Genomic DNA, 23,933 nt, shown 5'->3' with positions numbered 1-23,933 from the left:
TTACCTCTCTTGGTCCTTCCTGTGAAAGCAGCTTTCTGCTATAGTACTAAATTGGGGGGTGCTTCCATCCTGAATATCTAATCTTGCTTATTTCATATACCTGTGTTCTATATTGGTGCCTTTGCACCGTCCTATTTTTGGGCCTTTGCCCCTCCCTCTCTATTCTGGGGGCTGTGCACCCCCTTTCTGTTCTGGGGTGCCTTTCACCTCCCTATTCTTGGTTGCCTTGTCTTGATTACCCAAACTCGGGTGTGAGCATCCTATGGCTTTCAATTCTTTATGCCTTGCTAACCCATTGATGTAAGCCCAGGGAATTTGTAAGCTTATTCCCCACAGTTCCCCCTTTTTGTTTTTCTCTTTCTTTCTTTCTTTCTTTCTTTCTTTCTTTCTTTCTTTCTTTCTTTCTTTCTTTCTTTCTTTCTTTCTTTCTTTCTTTCTTTCTTTCTTTCTTTCTTCTTTTTTTCGTGTTTGAGGACTGTCACGATGAGCTCCTGGTCCTTCTTTTGCATTTGGATGGCTTGGAGGGTGATTCTGCAAAGACATAAAAAGAGACACAGTAAAAGCATTCTGCTTCCCAAAGTTATCCAGAATTTGAGATGGGTGCTAGCCGTAAGTGAGAAAGGATTTAGGTCGCGCCACGTTTCCCAGGAATCAGCCCATTCATTTTTAAGCTGATCCTCTGCGTATTGTAGCTGTTAGCGCAAAGTCATATCTAAATCTTCTATATTGTCAGAGAGATAGGAAGACAGGACACTGCGAAGGTGTGTCTGGACAGCATCCAAAGCTTGGGAGTGATTAGAAGGAATGCCAGTCATGCAGATATGCTGGTAGAATCACAGGGCAGTTTAGAGTGGAGGAACAAGTACTCTTGTCTTTTCCAAATAAATTCCATTGCAGCCTCAAGAGCTTTGAGGTGGGCCAAAGCTTGTTTATCAATGGGAGTTTGGCTTATAAATTCTTTGGTAGTGTTGACTATAAATTTATTAAGGACATGGAACGTTTGGATAGTATGATGCAGATTGACTGCAGTTACAGTGGCAGAGGTGATAATACCTACTGCTGTGAGGATGCCCATGATTAACAGGCCAAAAAAATTTTTTTTTCCTTACAGCAGAGTGCCAGGGTTGAATAAGCTTGGAAAGTGCACCTAGTCCTGATGGATGTATATATGGTACAGTGCTATTAACAGGAACCCAGGTTGAGATGCAGTAAGTTTTAATTGGGTGATGTTATCATTACTTATTTTTAAAAATTTTTTTAAATGAAATTTATTGTCAAATTGGTTTCCATACAACACCCAGTGCTCATCCCAAAAGGTGCCCTCCTCAATACCCATCACCCACCCTTCCCCTCCCTCCCACCCCCTATCAACCCTCAGTTTGTTCTCAGTCTTTAATAGTCTCTTATGCTTTGGCTCTCTCCCTCTCTAACCTCTTTTTTTTTTCCCCTTCCCCTCCCCCATGGTCTTCTGTTAAGTTTCTCAGGATCCACATAAGAGTGAAAACATATGGTATCTGTCTTTCTCTGTATGACTTATTTCACTTAACACTCTCCAGTTCCATCCACATTGCTACAAAGGGCCATATTTCATTCTTTCTCAATGCCACGTAGTATTCCATTGTGTATATAAACCACAATTTCTTTCTTTCTTTCTTTCTTTCTTTCTTTCTTTCTTTCTTTCTTTCTTTAATTAATTAATTTTTTTAATATATGAAATTTACTGTCAAATTGGTTTCCATACAACACCCAGTGCTCATCCCAAAAGGTGCCCTCCTCAATACCCATCACCCACCCTGCCCTCCCTCCCACTCCCCATCAACCCTCAGTTTGTTCTCAGTTTTTAACAGTCTCTTATGCTTTGGCTCTCTCCCACTCTAACCTCTTTTTTTTTTTTTTCCTTCCCCCTCCCCCATGGGTTTCTGTTACGTTTCTCAGGATCCACATAAGAGTGAAACCATATGGTATCTGTCTTTCTCTGTATGGCTTATTTCACTTAGCATCACACTCTCCAGTTCCATCCACGTTGCTACAAAAGGCCATATTTCATTTTTTCTCATTGCCACATAGTATTCCATTGTGTATATAAACCACAATTTCTTTATTCATTCATCAGTTGATGGACATTTAGGCTCTTTCCATAATTTGGCTATTGTTGAGAGTGCTGCTATAAACATTGGGGTACAAGTGCCCCTATGCATCAGTACTCCTGTATCCCTTGGATAAATTCCTAGCAGAAACCACAATTTCTTTATCCATTCGTCAGTTGATGGACATTTAGGCTCTTTCCATAATTTGGCTATTGTTGAGAGTGCTGCTATAAACATTGGGGTACAAGTGCCCCTATGCATCAGCACTTCTGTATCCCTTGGGTAAATTGCTAGCAGTGCTATTGCTGGGTCATAGGGTAGGTCTATTTTTAATTTTTTGTTATCATTACTTATGCAGGACATAAACCAGCCTTGGGAGGTAGAGATGTTAAATTATTTTCTAGTTGTTGGCTCTGTAAGGTGGAGGTAGCAAAGAGAACGTAGAGAGAAAGGACACAAATAGTGGTCCGTGTAAATCGGTTATTGTACAGGGAGGCCCAAATTAGGTTAGCATGTTGTTTTACATAAATTTCGCTGTGGCTAATAGTACAAATAAAGAAGGGAAGACCTAGCTTCTAAAGATTAACAAACCAAGGCTTTTTTTTTTTTTTTTTCAAGCCAAGGTCCTTTTAATTTCCCCTATGTGCAGAAATTATAGGGCCGGACAAGGCTCCGTTTTTCCAAGAATTATCCTCCCTACTAGGCTGGCCAAAGGATATGGTCTTATTGAATATTTTGTTTCAAGATGTCCTCTAGGACCCCTGTCAATAATAGTCCAATTACCCCAGTGAAGATTATGCTCAGTCTCTCCATAACAGGTTGTCCAAGGAGTATTATTCCAGGGGTGGTCTGAATATTTGAGACTAGAGCAAGCTATAACATTAGGAGTATGAGATATGCTTGTTTTTTTTTGAGGTATATCAAAGCTTATGGCTGAGAAAAAGGGAAATTTTTCTGGCCTTGTAGAAGTTTTGGGCTGTACATGCGAAAGCCAGCTGATTTTTAGTTTGACGCAAGCAGAAAAGTTGTTGAGTTTAGTAACACACATAGGAGGTGCTGAAGTAAGCCACCATTGAGGTCTTGGCATATAAAGTCAATGCTCTTGTTCAGTTTGGAAGGGCGGGTTAAGATTGGCTCCTTCCATGAACTTTGTCATTATTGCTAATAGGAATATCTCAGGCTAGGAGTGTTAAGCTATCAAGTATAGGTGGGTTAAGGAGATGAACCCAATATGAATATTGAGCTTGGCCTGGACAAATGAGGGGAAAGGAGTAGAATCAGGCTTACACATATTGAATTTTTGTTAATGACAGAAATCATGGCTATCATATGTGAATTAGGGGTATATGCAATATCGTTGTGTTGTAAGAGGATGTCGTCTTGGTTAGACATGCATTTAAGGATTCCCCATGTTATATCAGGGGCAAGGACTTGCATTTGTGGAGTGGCTTCAGGATGAGGAGTCCATGAAGAGGCTTCTTCCATCTTGAAAAAAGGGGGCCAGTGGCTGCTCACTCAGAGTCATTCTCTGGAAGTGTTGGTTCATTGGAAGATATCCTGGAGGTCTCCATGATGCCATGGTAAGGCTTCACCAAACAAGAGAAGTCCAGAATCTGAAAGAACAGAAGCATATCTTTGACCCTAGATGAGAAGTTTAGTGGGCCCAGTCCATTAGGACCCCCCTTCAGGGGTTTTGCATGGCACCATAGGGTGAGAGGGTTTATCTTATTTTGAAGAATGTCACTCAACTGCAGTTAGTCCTTGAGTGTTGAGATTTAAAAAGTTAAGAGTAATCCTAGCAAGATCAAGAAGGAGCTGAGGTTGTAATGCAGACAACCAGGGGTATCTCCCACTTTTTGTTTTTTAACATGTTTTTGAGCATATCATGTGCTCATTTTACAACTGTTTGGCCTGGTGGATTATAAGGAATGGTTAATTCTAACCAAGGCTTAAGTAAAACAACTTGAAAGGGTGTGTTGTCCTGTTGTTTTACCCTTTTTGTTAAAATTATTTATTTGCTTATTTATCACCATTAACAATAATGTATTTTTTGTGTGTGTGGTTGTTGTAGGATGTACTAATTTTATTTTTGCTCAGCAGTAACTTACATATTGATCATTGGCCATTGAGGGAGGGGGCTAAAGAGCCAAAGTTAAGGTCTATTTTCCTGTCTTTTTTAGTAATACCCATATAAGTATGTTTCAGTCACGTGGATACCCATTTATGGCATACAATGGGATAAGTTTAGTAAAATGGCTCCCTTGTATCTTAGTAAAAGCCCTTCTTATATTATCCATCCCTTATATGGCATCCATTCTTTTGCCAAACAGGAACCACGCAAATGTGGAGGATTTGGAGGCTGGCATGAAGAGTATTGTTATCATTTTCCCAGCCTTTGGATCAAAGGAGGAGGAATCTTTATCTTAACCCTGTGTACTTTTAAAAACCATTTATTTTAACCTTAGTCCATCCTGACCACACATAAAATTCCTTTTTAAAGATTTTCCCTCATGAACCTTTTACAACTTTTCTTTGCACTTAGATTTTGTCCCAACCCATTTTTCTCAAAATAGCCAGTTTCATTTAAGACAAAATTACTTTATTTTGCCTTTAACAAAAATATATTTCCATTTCTTATATCTTTCTTTTGTATCTCCTACTTTTCCACATAACAGAGTTGCTTTTGTGTTTTTTTTTGCCCCAGTTTTAACTACACTTAGCAGAATTTTAACTCTTAGAAACTTTAGTCTCCAGTGAAAACCTAAGTAGTGACCAATTGTGAATTATCTGTTACATGAGAAAAATTTTGGGGGGACACCTGGGTGGCTCAGTCAGTTAAGGGTCAGACTTCAGCTCATCATGATCTCACAGTTCATGAGTTCAAGCACCACATCAGGCTCTGTGCTGACAACTTGGAGCCTAGAGCCTGCTATGGATTCTGTGTCTCCCTCTCTCTCTGCCCCTTCCTGATCACATTCTGTCTCTCTCTCTCAAAAATAAATAAACCTTAAAAAAAAATTGGGGGCACCTGTGTGGCTCAGTCAGTTAAGCAACTGACTTCAGCTCAGGTCATGATCTCATGGTTCTTGGGTTCAAGCCCCATGTCAGGCTCTGTGCTGACAGGTTAGAGCCTGGAGCCTGCTTCAGATTTTGTGACTCCGTCTCTCTCTGTCTCTCCCCTGTTAGTTCTCTCTGTCTCTCAAAAATAAATAAACGTTAAAAAATTTTTTAAAAAATTAAAAAAAATATTTTTAGGTGGTAGACTTATGAATCCATTAAGCATAAAGCATGGATTTAAATATTCTCAGTTTATTTATTTATTCATTTATTTATTATAAGAAGTCAGAAGCATAAACCTATTTAGTAAGCAATGCTTCAGCATTCCATTAGATTTGAAAGAGGCCTAAATGTCCAAAGAACTTAATTCAATTTACCATTTAAGCAAAACGTTAAAGTTTTAGGTTACCAAAGACCCTGAAATCTGTCTTAACAATTATCCATGAAAACTATGAGGCAAAGGTAACCATTAAGTCATCCGTTTGCTAACAAATTGGAACAGAGATAAAGTGAGCTTATTTGACCTGTAGTCAACCTTAGTAGAATAAAGTTCTATAATTTAAAAGACACGCCTGTCTTAATAATATTTTATCTGTGCCCCCTTGAAAGTTTACTTTTTCCCCCATGGAACCAGTGAGGAAATTTAAAGTTTAAGGGGGTGTTTTTTGCCTTTTGACTGAGTGGGGAGCAAGGAGCAGCATGTTGTCTGAGGCATTGAAGAGCCAGATTTGCAGGCCACACCCCAGGCAGTGCAGAAACAGGAGGAAGGGGAAGGGAAGGCAGAAAAGGTGAGGTGCTGCCTAGAGGCCAGAAGGCAGACTGAGGCACCGAGGGCAGAGAAAAGAGTTCACGTAGTCCTAAAGCCTATCACCTCAGATAGATGAGCAGATACTGATTCTTGTTTTGTTTTGTATTATTTGTTTTGTTTTGTTGTGTTGTGTTGTGTTTTCCACTAGTGGAATTAGGCAGTCCATGTTGGGCCAGAGAAGACAGGGAAGTTCCCTGAAACAAACGGAGTTTCAGAAGCTGCTTGGGAATATTCCTTAAAATCTCTATCCTGAGGTAGACTAGCCAGAGACAGTCGGCTTATCATGGTTATTAATCCAGGGAATGAATGAGGGAGAAGCCCTCACATATAGTTAGAGTAATAAGAGTGTATAGAGAAAAACAGTAAGAGAGAGAGTGTTAGAATCCCCTATATTAGGGATGGCCTGTGTAAAATCCACTGCACTATTTCAGTGCATTGTTTTACTTGACAGTGATTGGAAGTTGGGCTCACTGCCTTGTTTGGGGATACTGCCCCTTGTCAGACAGTTGTTTAAAAGACACCTGAATAGCAGTGACAAAGTTCTGCAAAGCATGAGTCATGCAAGCATTATTAAACTCTTGAGCACAGATAGCATACTGGGGTGGGGTCCGAATGATGCTCATAAGAGAGCCCCAGTCCCAGGCATACATGGAATGAGTGCCACAAATATTTTCTAAAATACCGATTGTAAAAGGGCTGTGATGGACATACAGGTGAACTGATTTTTGCAATTCTTTTGCAATTGGAAAGACCAGCCCTTCACGGCCACACTGCCCATTTTGCCTGACAATGGGAAACAGCTGGAATTTACCAGCCTTGTGGGCTTTTTAAATGTACTTTTGCAGTGGGGTGAGGACTTTATCAGAGCTGGTCGGTGAGGTTTTCAGAGGCTCCATATCGTCCCACCCTTCTGGGGGAGGTGGAGTATCTTCTGGCTGTAAAGGAGCCAGAGGCTCTAGTCCAGTCAGTTCAGTCTGACTATAGGGGGAAAGAGGTTTTTCCTCCTTTTTAAATAACTCTAGGTCTTCATATACACAGTCTGAGCTCAAGCAGGGAAGGGTGGTGCAGATGATGGACCGGGTGAGGATTACTTTAGGGGGGACGTTAGCCCCTTTAGAATGCCTGGCCTTTACTGTTTTTCCTACTCATTCTCACACTTTAAGGGAACCAAGGACAATTTTGTTGGTCAGCCAATAATCTAAGGAGAGCCTTATAATTTAGACTAGTCCCTGCTGTCTCCTAGGGACTGAAGAATTTGAACATAGCACTTTTGTTCAGAGGCTAGGGAGTTTCCCATGATAGATCTCTCAAAAGTTCTGCAGCAGCGAATCCTAATATAGTTTCACTTTATCCCTTACCTTGTCAGGTAGAGACTGTACCCAGTGCATTTTTTTCTTGGAGCTCCTTAACCATTCCCCAGTGTCCTGCAGTCCTTCTGTGGCACCATCTGGCCACATGGGCTCCTTGCCCATTTCAGCCCATAGTCCCCTTTCCTCTGTCACGTCAGGGTCACCATCTGTCATAGACTCTGGGTCTAAAAAAATCCAGAAAGTAAATTAAAAAAACCTTTACAATAGTACCAAAAGAATAAAATACTTTGGAATAAGCCAAGCTGGTGAACAATCTGTACTCTGAAAATATAAAACATTCTGAAACAAAGGATATAAGATGGTGAAGTAGGGGAACTCTGGGCTTTCCTCATCCCTCAAACACAGCTGTGTTTAGGTCAGATCACTTGGAACACCCAGGAAACCCATCTGCACACTGGCAGAAGGGTCTCCATGGTTAGAAGGAGACAGTGTGGCAGGTGTGAGGTGTGTGGAAGTGAATTGGGAGAGGAGAGGGAGCCCTTTCTGTAGAGAAGCAAAAGGGAGAGAAAGAGAGAAAGGTGCAGAGAGTGCAGTGTTAACTTTGCATAAGCGGAAAACCTCTTGGGACCACGGAATATGGAGTGAGAGGTACTGAGCATTGCAGGTTTTTTGTTTTTTGTTTTGTTTGTTTGTTTTTTGCAAAGAGCGTGTAGAGCTCAAACTCTGAGGATTTGGAAGGGCATGATTTTCTCTGATATGGAGCTGTGGCAGGAGCTCCTGGAGAGGAGGGAGCAGGCCCCAGAGTGCATAGTACAGTGTAGTTATCTCCTGAGAACACTGGGGGAGAACATTCCCCTTCCTGGAGTACTTTTGGAAGAGAATATATTGCATCTTCAAGGACAAAAGACCCTTTAGGCACCAGCAAAAGGCCTTTCATAAGCAGGAGACAGAGGTGCCCACAGAGGGCAGATAACCTGGTTGCTGCTGCTATTAGCAGTGATACACCATGGATTCTGAGCAAGGCAAAGGTATGGAAATGTTTTTCTGGGATAAAGGACATCAGAAAGGTGCAGAGTGGCTCTACTCTTGACAAGGGGAGCAGGTCTGCATGGCGCTTGGTCCTTTACAATTTTGTGTTTTGAATCCCAGCCTCTCGCCAAAGAAAGACTCAGGTGAGCTGTGGTGCAGTGGATGCTGCCTGCCATTGCTATTCTGTGAGGGATTTATGAAGGGGGCGGGGGGCGGGGGGAGGTTGTGAAGTCCCCTGTCCTGGAACAAAAGAGTGGGGTGTCTCCAATTTCCCCCTCAACACCAACACAATGGGACTTCAGAGAGCAACATAGCAGCCATGAGTGAAGGCAGGATCCACTTACATTGAATCCAGCCCCCCTATGTCTGCAACTACTTATTTATGGGGGCAGGACTGACTCTGAGCCAGTGTAGAAGGCCTTTCATCCAGAAGACCAGTACAGGCCGCACCCTGCATGCACCAAGTGTACTGAAAATAGAGTGCTTCAAAGCATTACCTGAAGTTCTGGTGGAAATAGGACTAGGCTTACGTGTTCCCCTTCTCCCCTCTTCTTTTGTTTCCTTTAGAATCAGGCTTATAGTTTTTTGTTAGTTATCTGCTTTTTCATTTCTTTTTTTCTCTCTATTTTTTTCTTTTTGATCAGACTTTTTTTTTTCCTTTTTCTTTCTCCCCACCCCCCCCCCCCTTTTTCTTTGGAATCAGGCTTAAAGTTTTTTGATTCCTTTTTTTTTGTTGTTGTTCTTTTTCCTTCTCTCTCTCTCTCTTGAATCAGGTTTTTTTTCCCTCTTTTTTTCCCCAGGCTTATTTTAACAATAAATAAATAAATAAATAAATAAATAAATAAATAAAAGCACACCTAGTTAAAGGTCCAAACATTGCCCACTACAAGCAAGGAGGAGCTCTTCAGAGGACTGACCAGTGGGAAAGAACAGCCAAAACACAAAAGCACTGTGCACACAGCATATAGCAGAACACGTCCTGGAGTCCCAGGTCCTGGACAGTGTATGACCCTTTCTTAATATAGCATTATCTCAGATGCAGGAAACATAACAAGCTTTCAAAGCATGCAAAAGATAGAAACTTCACCCAAATGACAAGATTGAGGAATTCTTCCCAAAAGAAAGGTCAAGAAGAAATCACAGTCAGAGACTTGCTCAAAACAGATATAAGCAATATATATGAACTAGAATTTAGAGCAACAGTCATAACACTACTAGTTGGGCTTGAAAAAAAGCATAGAAGGCACCATATAAACCCTTGCTGTAGAGATCAGAGACCTAAAAACTAGTCAGGCTGAAATAAAAAAATGCTATAGCTGAGATTCAGAGCCAACTTAATACAGTCATAATGAGAACTGAAGAAGCAGAGGTGAGAATAGGTGATATAGAAGATAAAATTATGGAAAATAATAAAGCTGAATAGAAGAGGGAAAGAAAACTATTAGATCATGAAGAGAGACTTAGGGAACTTAGTGATTCTATAAAACAAAACAATATCTGTATCATAGGAATCCCAGAAGAAGAGTGGGAAAAAGGGACAGAAAATTTAATTGAACAAATTATAGCTGAGAACTTCCCTAATCTGGGGAAGGAAACAGGCATTCAAGTTCAAGATGCACAGAGAACTCCCCTCAAAATCAACAAAAATAGGTCAATATCATGACATGTCATAGTGAAACTTGCAAAATACAAAGATAGAGAATTCTGAAAGCAGCTAGGGACAAAAGGTGCTTAACCTACAAGGTAGACACATAAGGTATGTCCGCAGAAACTTGGCAGGCCAGAAGGGAGTTGTGGGAAGTATTCAGTGTGCTGAATGGGAAAAATATACAGCCAAGAATTCTTTATCCGGCAAGGCTGTCATTCAGAATAGAAGGAGAGAGAAAGAGATTCACAAACAAAAACTAAAGGGGTTTGTGGCCACTAAACCAGCCCTGAAAGAAATGTTAAGTGGTATTCTTTGAGTGGAGAAGAGAATAAAAGGACCAAAGACTAGAATAGACCAGAGAACATCAACAAAGTCTAGAATAGACCAGAAAGAACAACTCTGTGGATAACACAATGGCACTAAATTCATCTTTCAATAGTCTCTCTTAATGTAAATAGACTAAGTGTTCCAATCAAAAGAAATAGGGTATCAGGGATGCCTGGGTGGCTCAGTTGGTTAAGCATCCAACTTTGGCTCAGGTCATGATCTATGGTTTGTGGGTTTGGGCCCTGCATCTGGCTCTGTGTTGACAGTTCAGAGCTGGGAGCCTGCTTTGGAATCTGTGTCTTCCTCTCTCTCTTCTCCTCTCATGCTAATGCTCTCTCTGTCTCTCAAAAATAAATATATATTAAAACAAAACAAAACAAAAAAGAAATAGGATATCAGAATGGATAAGAAAACCAAGATCTGTCTATATGCTGCCTACAAGAGACTCATTTTAGATCTAGAGACGCCTACAGATTTAAAGTGAGGAAGTGGAGAACCATCTATCACGCTAATGGACATCAAAAGAAAGCTAGGGTAACCATACTTATATCAGACAAACTAAATTTTTATTTTTTTAAGTTTATTTATTTTGAGGGAGAGAGAGAGAGACAGCAAGCAGGAGAGGGGCAGAGACAGAGGGAGAAAGAGAATCCCAAGCAGTCTCCTCACTGTGCAGAGCCTAACATAGGGTTCAAATTCACAAACATGAGACCATGACCTGAGCCGAGATCAAGAGTCAGACACTTACCTGATTGAGCCAACCAGGCACACCTCAGACAAACTGGATTTTTACAACAAAGACTGTAGAGGACTCTGGGGGGCTCAGTCAGGTAAGTGTCCCACTCTTGGTTTCGGCTCAGGTCATGATTCTGGGGTCCTGGGATCAAGCCTCAAATTCTGCACTGAGCATGGAGCCTGCTTAGGATTCTCTCTCTTTCCCTCTGCCTCTCTCCCCTGAGTGTGCTCACTCCCTCTAAAAATACTACTAATAAAGTAAAACAAAGACTAACAGGAGATGAAGAAGGGCATTATATCATAATTAAGGGGTCTATCCATCAAGAGGATCTAACAATTGTAAATATATGCCCCCCCCATTTGAAACACCCAAATATATGAAACAATTAGTAACAAACTAAAAAACCTCATTGATAATAATACAATAATAGTAGGGGACTTTAACACCCCACTTACAGCAATAGACAGATTGTCTAAGCAGAAAATCAACAAGGAAACAATGGCTTTGAAAGTCACAGTGGACTAGATGGACTGTTTCATCCTAAAGCAGCAGAATACACATTCTTCTTGAGTGCATATGGAACATTCTCCAGAATAGATCACATACCGGGTCACAAATCAGCCCTCAAAAAGTATAAAAATGTGGAAATCATACCATGCATATTTTCAGTTCACAATGCTATGAAACTTGATGTTAACCATAAGAAAAAACTTGGAAAGCCCTTAAATACATGGTTAAAGAGCATCCTACTAAAGAATGAATGGGTTAGCTAGAGAATTAAATAAACAACAACAACAACAACAACAACAACAAAACACATGGAAGCAAATAAAAATGAAAACACGGCAGTCCAAACTCTGTGGGATGCTGCAAAGGCAGATCTAAGAGAAAAGTATATTGCAATTCAGGCCTATCTCAAGAGGCAAGAAAGGCCCCAAATACATATTCCAACCTTACATCGAAAAGAGCTACAAAAGGACAAGAAAATAAAGCCTAAGCCCAGCAGAAGAAGGGAAATAATAAATATCAGAGCAGAAAGAAATGAAATAGAAGCAAAACAAAACAAAACAAAAAAACACCCACAGTAGAACAGATCAATAAAACTAAGAGCTGATTCTTTGAAAAAAAATTAAAATAAAATTGATAACCCCCTAGCTAGACTTATCAAAAAGAAAAGAGAAAGGACCCAAATAGATAAAATAACAAATGAAAGGGAGGAGATCACAACCAACACGACAGAAATACAAACAATTATAAGAGAGTACTATGAAAATTATATGCCAACAAACTGGGCAACCTGGAAGAAATGGAAAAATTTCTAGAAACTTAGAAACAACCAAAACTGAAACAGGAAGCAACAGAAAATATTAACAGGCCCATAACCAGCAAAGCAATTGAATCAATAATCAAAAATCTCACAACAAACAAGAGTCCTGGGTCAGATGGCTCTCTGGGGTATTCTACTAGACATTTAAAGAAGAGTTAATAACTATTCTTCTCAAATTGTTTCCCAAAAAAAATGGGAATGGAAGGAAACTTCCAAACTCATTCTTTGAGGCCAGTATTACCTTAAATCCAAAACCAGACAAAAACCCCACTAAAAAGGAAAATTACAGTCCAATATCCCTGATGAACCTGGATGCAAAAATTCTCAACAAGACACTAGCAAATCAAATTCAACATTACACTGAAATAATTATTCACCATGATTAAGTGGGATTTATTCGTGGGGTGCAGGGCTGGCTTAATATTCACAAATCAATGTGATACACCACATTAATAAAGAATAAGAACCATATGATACTGTCAATAGATACAGAAAAAACATTTAACAAAATACAGCATCCATTCTCGATAAAAACCCTCGACAAAGTAGGGATAGATGGAACGTACCTCAACATCATAAAGGCCATATTTGAAAGATCCTAAGCTAATATCATCCTCAATGGGGAAAAACTGAGAGCCTTTCCTCTATGGTTAGGAGTAAGACAGGGATACCCCACTCTTACCATTCAACATAGTACTAGAAGTCTTAGCCGCAGCACTCAGACAACAAAAAGATATAAAGGGCATACAAATCAGCAAGGAAGAAGTCAAACATTCAATATTTGTAGATGACATGATATTCTATGTAGAAAACCCAAAAGTCTCCACCAAAAAATTGCTAGAACTAATACATGAATTCAGCAAAATCACAGGATATAAAATCAATGTGTAGAAATCTGTTTGCATTTCTATACACCCATACCAAAGCAGCAGAAAAAGTAATCAAGGGATCAGTCCCATTTATAATTGCACCAAAACCATTAAGATACCTAGGAATAAACCTAATGAAAGAGATAACATACCTGTATTCTGAAAACTATAGAACACTTATGAAAGAAATTGAAAAGGACACAAAGAATTGGAAATGTATTCCATTCTCATGGATTGGAAGAACAAAGATTGTTAAAACATCTATACTACTCAAAGTAATCTACACATTTAATGAAATCCCAATCAAAATAGCTGCAGCATTCTTTGCATAGGTAGAACAAACAATCCTAAACTTTGTATCAAATGAAAAAGACCATAATAGCTAAAGCAATCTTGAAAAAGATAAACAAAATTTGATGCTTCATGATTCAAGATTTCAAGCTATATTACAAATCTGTAGTCATCAAAAGAATTTGATTCTGGCACAAAAACAGACACACAGGTCACTGCAAAAGGATAAAAAACCAGAAATGGACCCACATCTTCAACAAAGTGGGAAGAATAGCCAATGATAAAAAGACAGTGTCTTCAACAAATGGTGATGGAAAAATTTCACGACGTCATGCAGAAGAATGAAAGTGGACCACTTTCTTAGACCATACACAAAAATAAATCCAAAATGGATGCAAGGCTTAAATGTGAGACAGGAAATCATGAAAATTCTAGAGTAGAACACAGAGAACAACCTCTTTGACTTCGGCTGGAACAACTTTTTTTTTTTTTAAATATAATTTATTGACAAATTGGTTTCCATACAACACCCAGTGCTCATCTCAACAAGTACCTGCCTCAATGCCAATCACCTACTTTTCTCTGTCTCCCACCCCTATCAACCCTCAGTTTGTTTTCAGTATTTAAGAGTCTCTTATGGTTTGCCTTTCTCCCTCTGTATAATTTTTCCCCCTTCCCCTCCCCCATGGTCTTCTGTTAAATTTCTCAAGATCCACATATGAATGAAAACATATGGTATCTGTCTTTCACTGACTTATTTCACTTAGCTTAATAGCCTCCAGTTCCATCCATGTTGCTGCAAATGGCCAGATTTCATTTTTTCTCATGGCCAAGTAGTATTCTATTGTATATATAAATCACATCTTCTTTATCCATTCATCAGTTGATGGACATTTAGGCTCTTTTCATAATTTGGCTATTGTTGAAAGTGCTGCTATAAACATTGGGGTACATGTGCCCCTATGCATCAGCACTCCTGTATCCCTTGGGTAAATTCCTAGCATTGCTATTTCTGGGTCATACGGTAGCTCTACTTTTAACTTTTTGAGGAACCTCCATGCTGTTTTCCAGAGTGGCTGCACCAGCTTGCATTCCCACCAACAGTGCAAGAGGGTTCCTGTTTCTCTACATCCTTGCCAGCATCTATAGTCTCCTTACGTGTTCATTTTAGCCACTCTGACTGGTGTGAGGTGGTATCTCAGTGTGGTTTTGATTTGTATTTCACTGATGAGGAGTGATGTTGAGCATCTTTTCAAGTGTCTGTTGGCCATCTGGATGTCTTCTTTAGAAAAGTGTCTATTCACATCTTCTGCCCATTCTTCACTGGATTATTTGTTTTTTGGGTGTGGAGTTTGGTGAGTACTTTATAGGTTTTGGATACTAGCCCTGTATCCAATATGCCATGTGCAAATATATTTTCCCATTCCGTCGGTTGCCTTTTAGTTTTATTGATTGTTTCCTTTGCATTGCAGAGGATTTTTTTTTATGTTGATGAGGTTCCAATAGTTCACTTTTGCTTTTAATTCCCTTGCCTTTGGAAATGTGTTGAGTAAGAAATTGCTGTGGCTGAGGTCAAAGAGGTTGTTGCTTGCTTTCTCCTCTAGGATTTTGATTTTTTCCTGTCTCACATTCCGGTCCTTTATCCATTTTGAGTTTATTTTTGTGTATGATGTAAGAAAGTGGTCTAGTTTCATTCTTCTGCATGTTGTTGTCCAGTTGTCCCAGCACCATTTGTTAAAGAGACTGTCTGTTTTCCATTGATATTCTTTCTTGCTTTGTCAAAGATTAGTTGCCCATACATTTGTGGGTCCAATTCTGTGGTCTCTATTCCATTGGTCTATGTGTATGTTTTTGTGCCAATACCATACTGTCTTGATGATTGCAGCTTTGTAGTGAGGATGAAGTCTGGGATTGTGATACCTCCCGCTTTGGTTTTCTTCTTCAATATTACTTTGGTTATTTGGGATCTTTTGTGGTTCCATATTAAAAAAATTATTCACCATGATCAAGAGGGATTCACTCCTGGGCTCAGGGCTGGTTAAATATTCACAAATAAATCATTGTGATACATCACATTAATAAAAGAAAAGATAGGAACCATATGATCCTGTCAATTGATGCAGAAAAAGCATTTGACAAACTACAGCATCGTTTCTTAATAAAAACCCTCAAGAAAGTCAGGATAGAAGGAACATACTTTAACATCATAAAAGCCATTTATGAAAAGCCCATAGCTAATATCATCCTCAATGGGGAAAAACTGAGAGCTTTCCCCTTGAGATCAGGAACACAACAGGGATGTCCACTCTTACCTCTGTTGTTTAACATAGTGTTGGAAGTGCTAGCATCAGCAATCAGACAACAAAAGGAAATCAAAGGCATCAAAATTGGCAAAGATGAAGTCGAGCTTTCACTTTTTGCAGATGACATGATATTATACACGGAAAACCCGATAGACTCCACCAATAGTCTGCTAGAACTGACACATGAATTCAGCAAAGTCGCAGGGTACAAAATCAATGTACAGAAATTGGTTGCATGTATACACTGATAATGAAGCAGCAGAAAGTGAAATAAAGAAATGGATGCCATTCATAATTGTACCAAGAACCATAAAATACCTAGGAATAAACTTAACCAAAGTTGTAAAAGATCTGTATGCTGAAAAGTATAGAAAGCTTATGAAGGAAATTGAAGAAGACACAATGAAATGGGAAAACAGTCCATGCTCATGGATTGGAAGAATAAATATTGTCAAAATGTCAATACTACCCAAAGCAATCTACACATTCAATGCAATCCCAATCAAAATTGCACCAGCATTCTTCTCAAAGCTAGAACAAACAATCCTAAATTTTTATGGAACCACAAAAGACCCCGAATAGCCAAAGTAATATTGAGGAAGAAAACCAACACGGGAGGCATCACAATCCCAGAGTTTAGCCTCTACTGGAACAACTTCTTACTAGACACATTGCTTAACGCAAGGGAAACAAAAGCAAACATGAGCTATTGGGACTTCATCAAGATAAAAATCCTCTGCATAGCAAAGGAAACAATCAACAAATCTAAAAGGCAGCCTAAGGAATGGGGAGAATATATTTAAAAATAACATATTTGATAAAGGTTAGTGTCCAAAATGTATAAATAACTTATCAAACTCAACATCCTGAAAACAAACATCACAGTTAAGAAATGGGCAGAAGACATGAATAGACACTTTTCCACAGAAGACATCCAGATGGTTAACAGACACATGAAAAGATGGTCAATATCACTCTTTATCAGGGAGGTACAAATCAAAACCATGATGAGATACCACCTCACACCTGCCACAACGGTTAAAATTGACACACAAGAAACAATAGGAGTTGGTAAGGATGTGGAGAAAGGCAAACCCTCTTGTACTGTTGGTGGGAATGAAAACTGGTGCAGCCACTCTGAAGAACAGTATGGAGGTTCCTCAAGAAACTAAAAAAATAGAACTATGCTACCATCCAGCAATTGCACTATTAGGTGTTTACTCAAGGGATACAAAAATATATTTGAAGGGGTACATGCTCCCGAATGTTTATGGCAGCACTATCAACAGTAGCCAAAGTATGGAGGGAGGGAGCCTAAATGTGCATCAACTGATGACTGGATAGAGACAAACTGGTATATATATATATATATATATATATATATATATATATATATAACTCAGCCATCAAAAAGAATGAAATCTTGGCATTTGCAACAATGTGAATGGAGCTAGAATGTATTATGCCTTGTGAATTAAGTCAGTCAAAGACAAATACCATGATTTCACACCTAAGTGGAATTTAAGATACAAAACAGGTGAATATATAAGCATCAGCGGGAAAAGAGAAGAGAGGGAAACAAATTACAAAAGACTCAATAATAGAAAACAAACTTCGGTTGACAGAGAGAGGCTGGTGGGAGATGGGATAGATGGGTGATGGGTATTAAGGAGGGCAATTATGATGAACACTGGGTGTTGTACGTAAGTGATGGATCACTGACACCAATATTGCACTGTGTGTTATCTAACTAAAATTTAAATAAATTTTAAAAAAGAAACAAAATTGTGTTGTTTTATGCTAAAAAATGTAGGATAAAAAGTACTATGTAAATGTGTCAGATGATTAATAAAACTGCTTTGTTTTTCTGGAAAAATATATTCTTAAATAAAGAAACACAAATAAAGGGAAAAGTATTTGTTGTTCACTGGGAGACTTGCTATTGTTAGGATGTCCATTCTCCCAAAGTGATCTACAGATTCATAGCAATCCCTATCAAATTCCCAAAGGCATTTTTTGTAGAACTAGAGAAATCTCTCCTGAATTTCATATGGAATCTCAAGGGCCTCTGAATAGCCAAAACAATCTTGAAAAAGAAAGACCAATTTGGGAGTCTTCATATTTCAAGATTTCAAAGCATATTCCAAAGCTATAGTAATCAAGAGAGTGTGGTATTAGTATAAATAATAATAATAAAAATAAAAAACATAAATAATAAATAATTATCCATTAGACCAATGGATTAGAATAGAAAGCCTAAAATTAAAACCTGCGAATATGGTCAAATGATTTTTGACAAGGGTACCAACACCACCCAATGGGGAAAGGCTACTGTCTTCAACAGATGATGTTGGGAAAACTGGACAACCACCGGCAAAATAATGAAAATTAGTCCTTAGGTCACATCATATACAAACATTAAGTCAAAATGGATTAAGGACTTAAACCTAAGACCACTAGAAAAGTCTTAGAAGTATATGTAGGGGATTAGCTTCATGACATTGAATTTCACAATGATTTCTTGGATATGACACCAAAACCATAGGTGACAAAAGCAAAAACTAGACAAATGGGACTACATCAAATTTTAAAAATTCTGCACATTAAAGGAAATAATCAAGAGTGAAAAGGTAACATAGGGAATGGGAGAAAATATTTGCAAAGCGTATATCTGAGAAGGAGTTAATATTCAGGATGTATAAAGAACTACAACTCAACAACAAACCAAATAACCATTTAAAAAATGGGCAAAGGATTCGAATAGATATATCATCAAAGAAGATATACAAGTGACCAACAAGGATGTGAAAAGGTGCTTAACATTAGTAATAATTAGAGAAATATAAATCAAACCTACAATGAGCTATTGTCTCACACTCATTGTATGAAAAGAAAAGAAAAAGAAAAAAACAACTGTTGTTAGGATGTGGAAAATTTGAACTGTTGTGCATTGTTGGTAGGATATAAAATGGTGCAGCTGCTATGGGAAATATTATGATAGGTCCTCAAAAAAGTTAGAAATGAATTACTGTGTGATCCAGCAATCCCACTGCTGTGTATATATCCAAAAGAATTGAAATCAGGATCTTGAAGAGAAATTTGCATTACATGTTTATTGCAGCCTTACAATTAGCTAAGAGGTGGAAGCTAACCAAATAGCCATCTTTGGATGAATGGATAAAGAAAATGTGGTATATACATACAATGCATGTATGTATACCTTGTATAAAGTCTCAACAAGGAAGGAAATCCTGTCACATTCTGCCTTGTGGATGAACCTTGGTAACATTATGCTAAATGAAAGAAACCAGTTACAAAAAGACAAATACTGTGTGATTTCACTTATATGAAGTAGCTAAAGTAGTCAAACTAATAGAAACAGGATGATTTCCAGGGTATAGTGGGAGGAGGAAATGGGGGAGTTTTTGTTCAATTGGCATAGAGTTTTAGTTTTGTGATATGAAAAAATTCTAGGGATCTGTTGCATTATTATGCATACTTATGAACATACTTAACTGTCTAGAACTGTTCATGTAACAGTAGGTAATATGGCGAATTTTATGTTATGTGTTTTTTTTTAACCACAATTAAACAAAAAAACAAAAAACAAAAACACTACTGAAGCTTGCTCAAGAAGGAATAGATAGCCTGAATAGCCATAAGAAATTAAAATCCCACACAGTAAACTCCAGGCACAGATGGGTTCATTAGTGAATCTTATTAAACATCTCGGGAAGAAATAACACCACCAGTTATGTTCCAACTTTTCAAAAAAAAAAAAATTAAGGGAAAAGAGTACTTTGTAACTCATCTCATGAGGCTGGCATTATCTTTGTAAATTAGACAGACTTTAGAAGAAAACTCAGACCAATATCTCTCGTTAACATAGACGGAAAATTCTAAACACAATTTTAGCAAATCAAATCCAACAATATATTAGAAACATAACTCATCATGACAATGTGGGGCTTGTCCCACATTGATTAAGGGTTGGCAGGATTAAAAATCAATCAGGGTGCCTGGGTGGTTTAGTTGGTTAAGCCTCCAACTTCGTCTCAGGTCATGATCTCATAGTTTGTGAGCTTAAGCCCCCAGGTTGTGATCTGTGCTGGCAGCTCAGAGCCTGGAGCCTGCTTCAGATTCTGTGTCTCCCTCTCTCTCTGCCCCTCCCCCCACTCGCACTCCATCTCTCTCCCTCTCTCTCTCTCAAAAATAGACATTAAAAATTTGCTTAAAAGATTAAAATTCAATCAATATAATTCACATTAATCTTTTAAAAATTATTTCAGATGCAGAAAAATCACTTGTCATTATCCAACATCCAATCACAATAAAAAGTCTCAGCAAACCACAAATAGAAGGGAACTTCTTTAATCTGATAAAGGTCATCTGCGAAAAAATTTCAACAATATCATATGTAATGGTAAAAGACTAAATACCTTACCCCTAAGATTAGGGACAATACATGGATGTCCACTTTCACCACTTCTCTCCAACATTCTTCTGGAAATTCAAATTAGTGTAATTAGGCAAAAAAAAAAAAAATCCATATTGGAAAGGAAGAAATAAACTATGTTCACAGGAAACATGATTATCTATGTAGAAAATCTAGTGGGTTCCACAAAATAGCTATTGAAACTGAGTTTGGGGAGAATAAAGAATGATATATAAAGTCAATTGTATTTCTATAAAATAGCAACAAACAATAAGAAATTAAAAACAAAAAATCAAAACCATTTACAAGAGTACCAAAAATATGAAATACTTAGGGATAAATGATAAAAGATAGAAAAGGTTTATATGCTAAAAAAATATAGAGAAATTAAATGTGGGGAATAAGTTTAGGAATCCCTTGGGATTTACACCAATGGGTTAACAAGGCATAAAGAAGTACAAAGCCATAGGATGCTCACACCCAAGTTTGGGTAAACAAGATTAGGCGAATAAGGATAGAGAAGGGGGGCTTAAGCCCCAGAATAGAGTAAAGGGGGGCTGGAGCCCCCAGAATAAAGTAGGGAGGGGCAAAGTCGCCCAAAATAGGGAGGGGCAAAGGCCCCAATATAGAACATAAGTATATGAAATAAACAAGATTAAGTATTCAGGGCGGAAGCACTCCCAATTTAGTACTATAGCAGAAAGCTGATTTCATAGGAAGGAAGGACCAAGATAGGTAAACAGGTAAATTGGGCTACAGACTGCCATTCTGCGCTGCAGGGTGAAGTTGCCCAGAGTGGAGATGATTAACAAAAGAAAGGTGCCTTGTTAAGTCTGAGGTCACATGTCCTACCTGTCTCATCCCCTAGACTAGCTAAGATAAACAGAGGTGGTGCCTCATGTCCGCTGTAAACAACCTTCTACTGGCTGCCTGGCACCAGGATTTTGTTTTTTATTAACCCAAACCACTAACCCCTAATATCTTCACGACCCCCTTTTCCTCACATCCTCAGTTAATGTTCACAGATTCATTGTCTCTTTGTTCACGTCCATCACCATGTTTGTAAGCCTTCTGATCCTAACAAAAATGGGGCAAGGACCCTTATTTGGGGCTCTTGTCTTTTCTCAGACATTAGCCATCTCTTGGCTTTTCATCCTGTGTCCCACTCTCTTGCTAGACAAGAGAGAACTTTAGACCCAGAGTCTATGACAATTAAAGACCTAAATAAATAGATTAACATATTTTGTTCATGGATCATTAGTTAAGATTATACTTTTCTGCAAATTGTTCTATAGTTTCAATGCAATTCACAGAAATTTGAATTTTTTTTGGTAGAAATTGAGAAAATGACTTTAGAATTTATTTGGAAAGTATAGAAAGGCAAAGGCACTAGAATAGCCAAAACAGTTCTGAAAAAGTACAGTCAGAGAACTCACATTTCCAAATTTTAAGACTTAATAAGGTACAATAATAAAAATGGTGGGGGTATTGGTTAAAGAATGGGCACATAGATTGGTAGAACAGAAACTTGCACCACTGATGTTTCATAAAGACAATTCAGTAGAAGACAGATAGTTTTATCTGTTCACAAATTGTGCTAGAATACCTGGACACCTGTACTTAAAAAATGAACAATATGTACCTCACACTTTGCATAAAAGTAACTCAAAATGAATCAGGCTTAATTATATACAATGACAAACACAATTATATTTACATAAAATTATAAAACTGCTAGAAGAAAATGTAAGAAAATTTTCATGACCTTGACTTTAGATATGAGTTTTTAGGTACAGTAAAAAAAAAAAAAAGCACAATCCATGGAAGAAAAAATAATAATTGCACCTTATGAAAATTAAATCTTAAAGGGAAAAAAAGTCACCAAATGCCAGTGTGTGATCTCTCTCACTCCACCCCACCTACAGCCACCCAACCTCAGTGGTGAGCAAAGTCAGACTGAGAACAACTGAGGGGCAGAAGAGGGAGGCTGGTGAAGGCCCGAAGGTTAAATCTTAATGTCCAAGATATAAAACATCCATGAAATAAAAATATTCTTTAAATATCCCAATATTATATAAATTAATAAGAGAAAATTAAGTTTATCCAGAACTACTTCAGAAAACCAGGAGATAAGGTTTCACATGTATGAAGTGAAGATCCCTCTAACCTCTGAGAAAGTCTATTACAAATGTGCACCATAACCACACTGAAGGGGATCTGGAATAAAAAACAACAACACACACACCTAAGTAAATTTAGAAAATAGTTATTATTTTGACTGCACAATATAAGGCTAAAGACAAAAAGAACTGTATACAAATGCTGTACTTCTCACAGGAGTATGGTTTGGAAATACTATAATTACTTCAGGTGTATTCTAGGGTTGAATAAATAGAGGTGTGTATGTGTGCATGGATTCATAGATATACATTTTCTAGCTCTGTCTGCTGAGAGGGCCTAAGACCAACTCCAACAGCAGTGAGCACATCTACTGACCAGATCTTGGTTTCTATGTTGCATTACCCAGTAAAAGAAAATGGGGTTTGTTGGAGAAGTGGTTGATTCCAGGGCTGGGGCAGGGAATGTACAAAATGATCTTAAATATCCTGTGGTGGGGCGCCTGAGTGGCTCAGTCGGTTAAGCGTCCGACTTCAGCTCAGGTCACGATCTCCCGGTTCGCGAGTTCGAGCCCTGCGTCGGGCTCTGGGCTGATGGCTCAGAGCCTGGAGCTTGCTTCCGATTCTGTGTCTCCCTCTCTCTCTCTGCCCCTCCCCCGTTCATGCTGTGTCTCTCTCTGTCTCAAAAATAAATAAACGTTAAAAAAATTAAAAAAAAAAAAATCCTGTGGTGCCAGAAAATAAGTACTTGAAAAAGGATGGTAATTTTCAAAGAAACTGAAACTAAAGATTAATGGCTCCTAATTACCTATGAAACAATCTGAGTAACAAGATAAGAAATGATAGTATGGTATTATAACTCACAGAGTAAAATAAACATCACTGAGTCCATGTTGATATAAAAAATTGAATAAATAAATGGGAGAGAGCAGAAGTTTTCCTTACAGGCAAATTTAAATGATACATGTTGAAGAAATGAAAGGCCTACAAAATCATCACTAGACAAAGGCCACAAGATTAATTGTTTCAGGCAAGATCTGGTGATGAATGATGAAACCAGTGAGCAAAAGTTTTAGGAGAAACAGGTATTTTCATATTATCAAAGATATCCCATAATTACAAAGGAGAAGCTAAGTTTACAGTGAAGAAACCCAGCAGAGGCCACCATAGCCAAGTGAAGGACATCACCCAAAAGGGACATATCATGTACCCCCAGATATGAGGTGCTGAGAATACATCACTTCTGTGGTACTCTTTAAAAAAATCCATAATCTCAGGGTGTCTGGGTGGCTCAGTCGATTAAGTGTTGGACCCTTGATTTTGGCTCAGGCCATGAGATCGACACCCGAGTAGGGGTCTGTGTTGACAGTGTGGAGCCTGCTTGGGGTTCTCTCTCTCCCTCTCTCTCTGCCCCTCCCCTGGTGGTGTGCAACTCTATCTCAAAATAAATATATAAACTAAAAAAAAATTTAAAAATGCATAACCTCAGGAGAAAACAACTGATAAACTATAATTAAGAGGCACTCCACAAATAGCCAATCAACCAATACTCATCAAAAGCTTCAAGGTCATGAAAGACAAGAAAATAC

General features: G+C 38.4%; 1 protein-coding gene across 1 annotated transcript in view; it reads left to right on the top strand.

The window, feature by feature from the left end:
• The first annotated feature begins 3,493 nt into the window (after window positions 1–3,493).
• LOC122216044 (T-cell-specific guanine nucleotide triphosphate-binding protein 2-like) overlaps window positions 3,494–23,933 on the top strand; it is a 99,412-nt gene continuing 78,972 nt past the window's right edge. The window contains 1 exon segment of the mRNA XM_042932254.1: window positions 3,494–3,667. Within this exon segment, the coding sequence (XP_042788188.1) occupies window positions 3,657–3,667 (11 nt within the window). The 5' untranslated portion in view covers window positions 3,494–3,656.

This window comes from Panthera leo, chromosome A1, assembly GCF_018350215.1.
Source record: "Panthera leo isolate Ple1 chromosome A1, P.leo_Ple1_pat1.1, whole genome shotgun sequence".
Taxonomy (NCBI): Eukaryota; Metazoa; Chordata; class Mammalia; order Carnivora; family Felidae; genus Panthera; species Panthera leo.
This window is presented reverse-complemented; position numbering and strand designations above follow the sequence as displayed.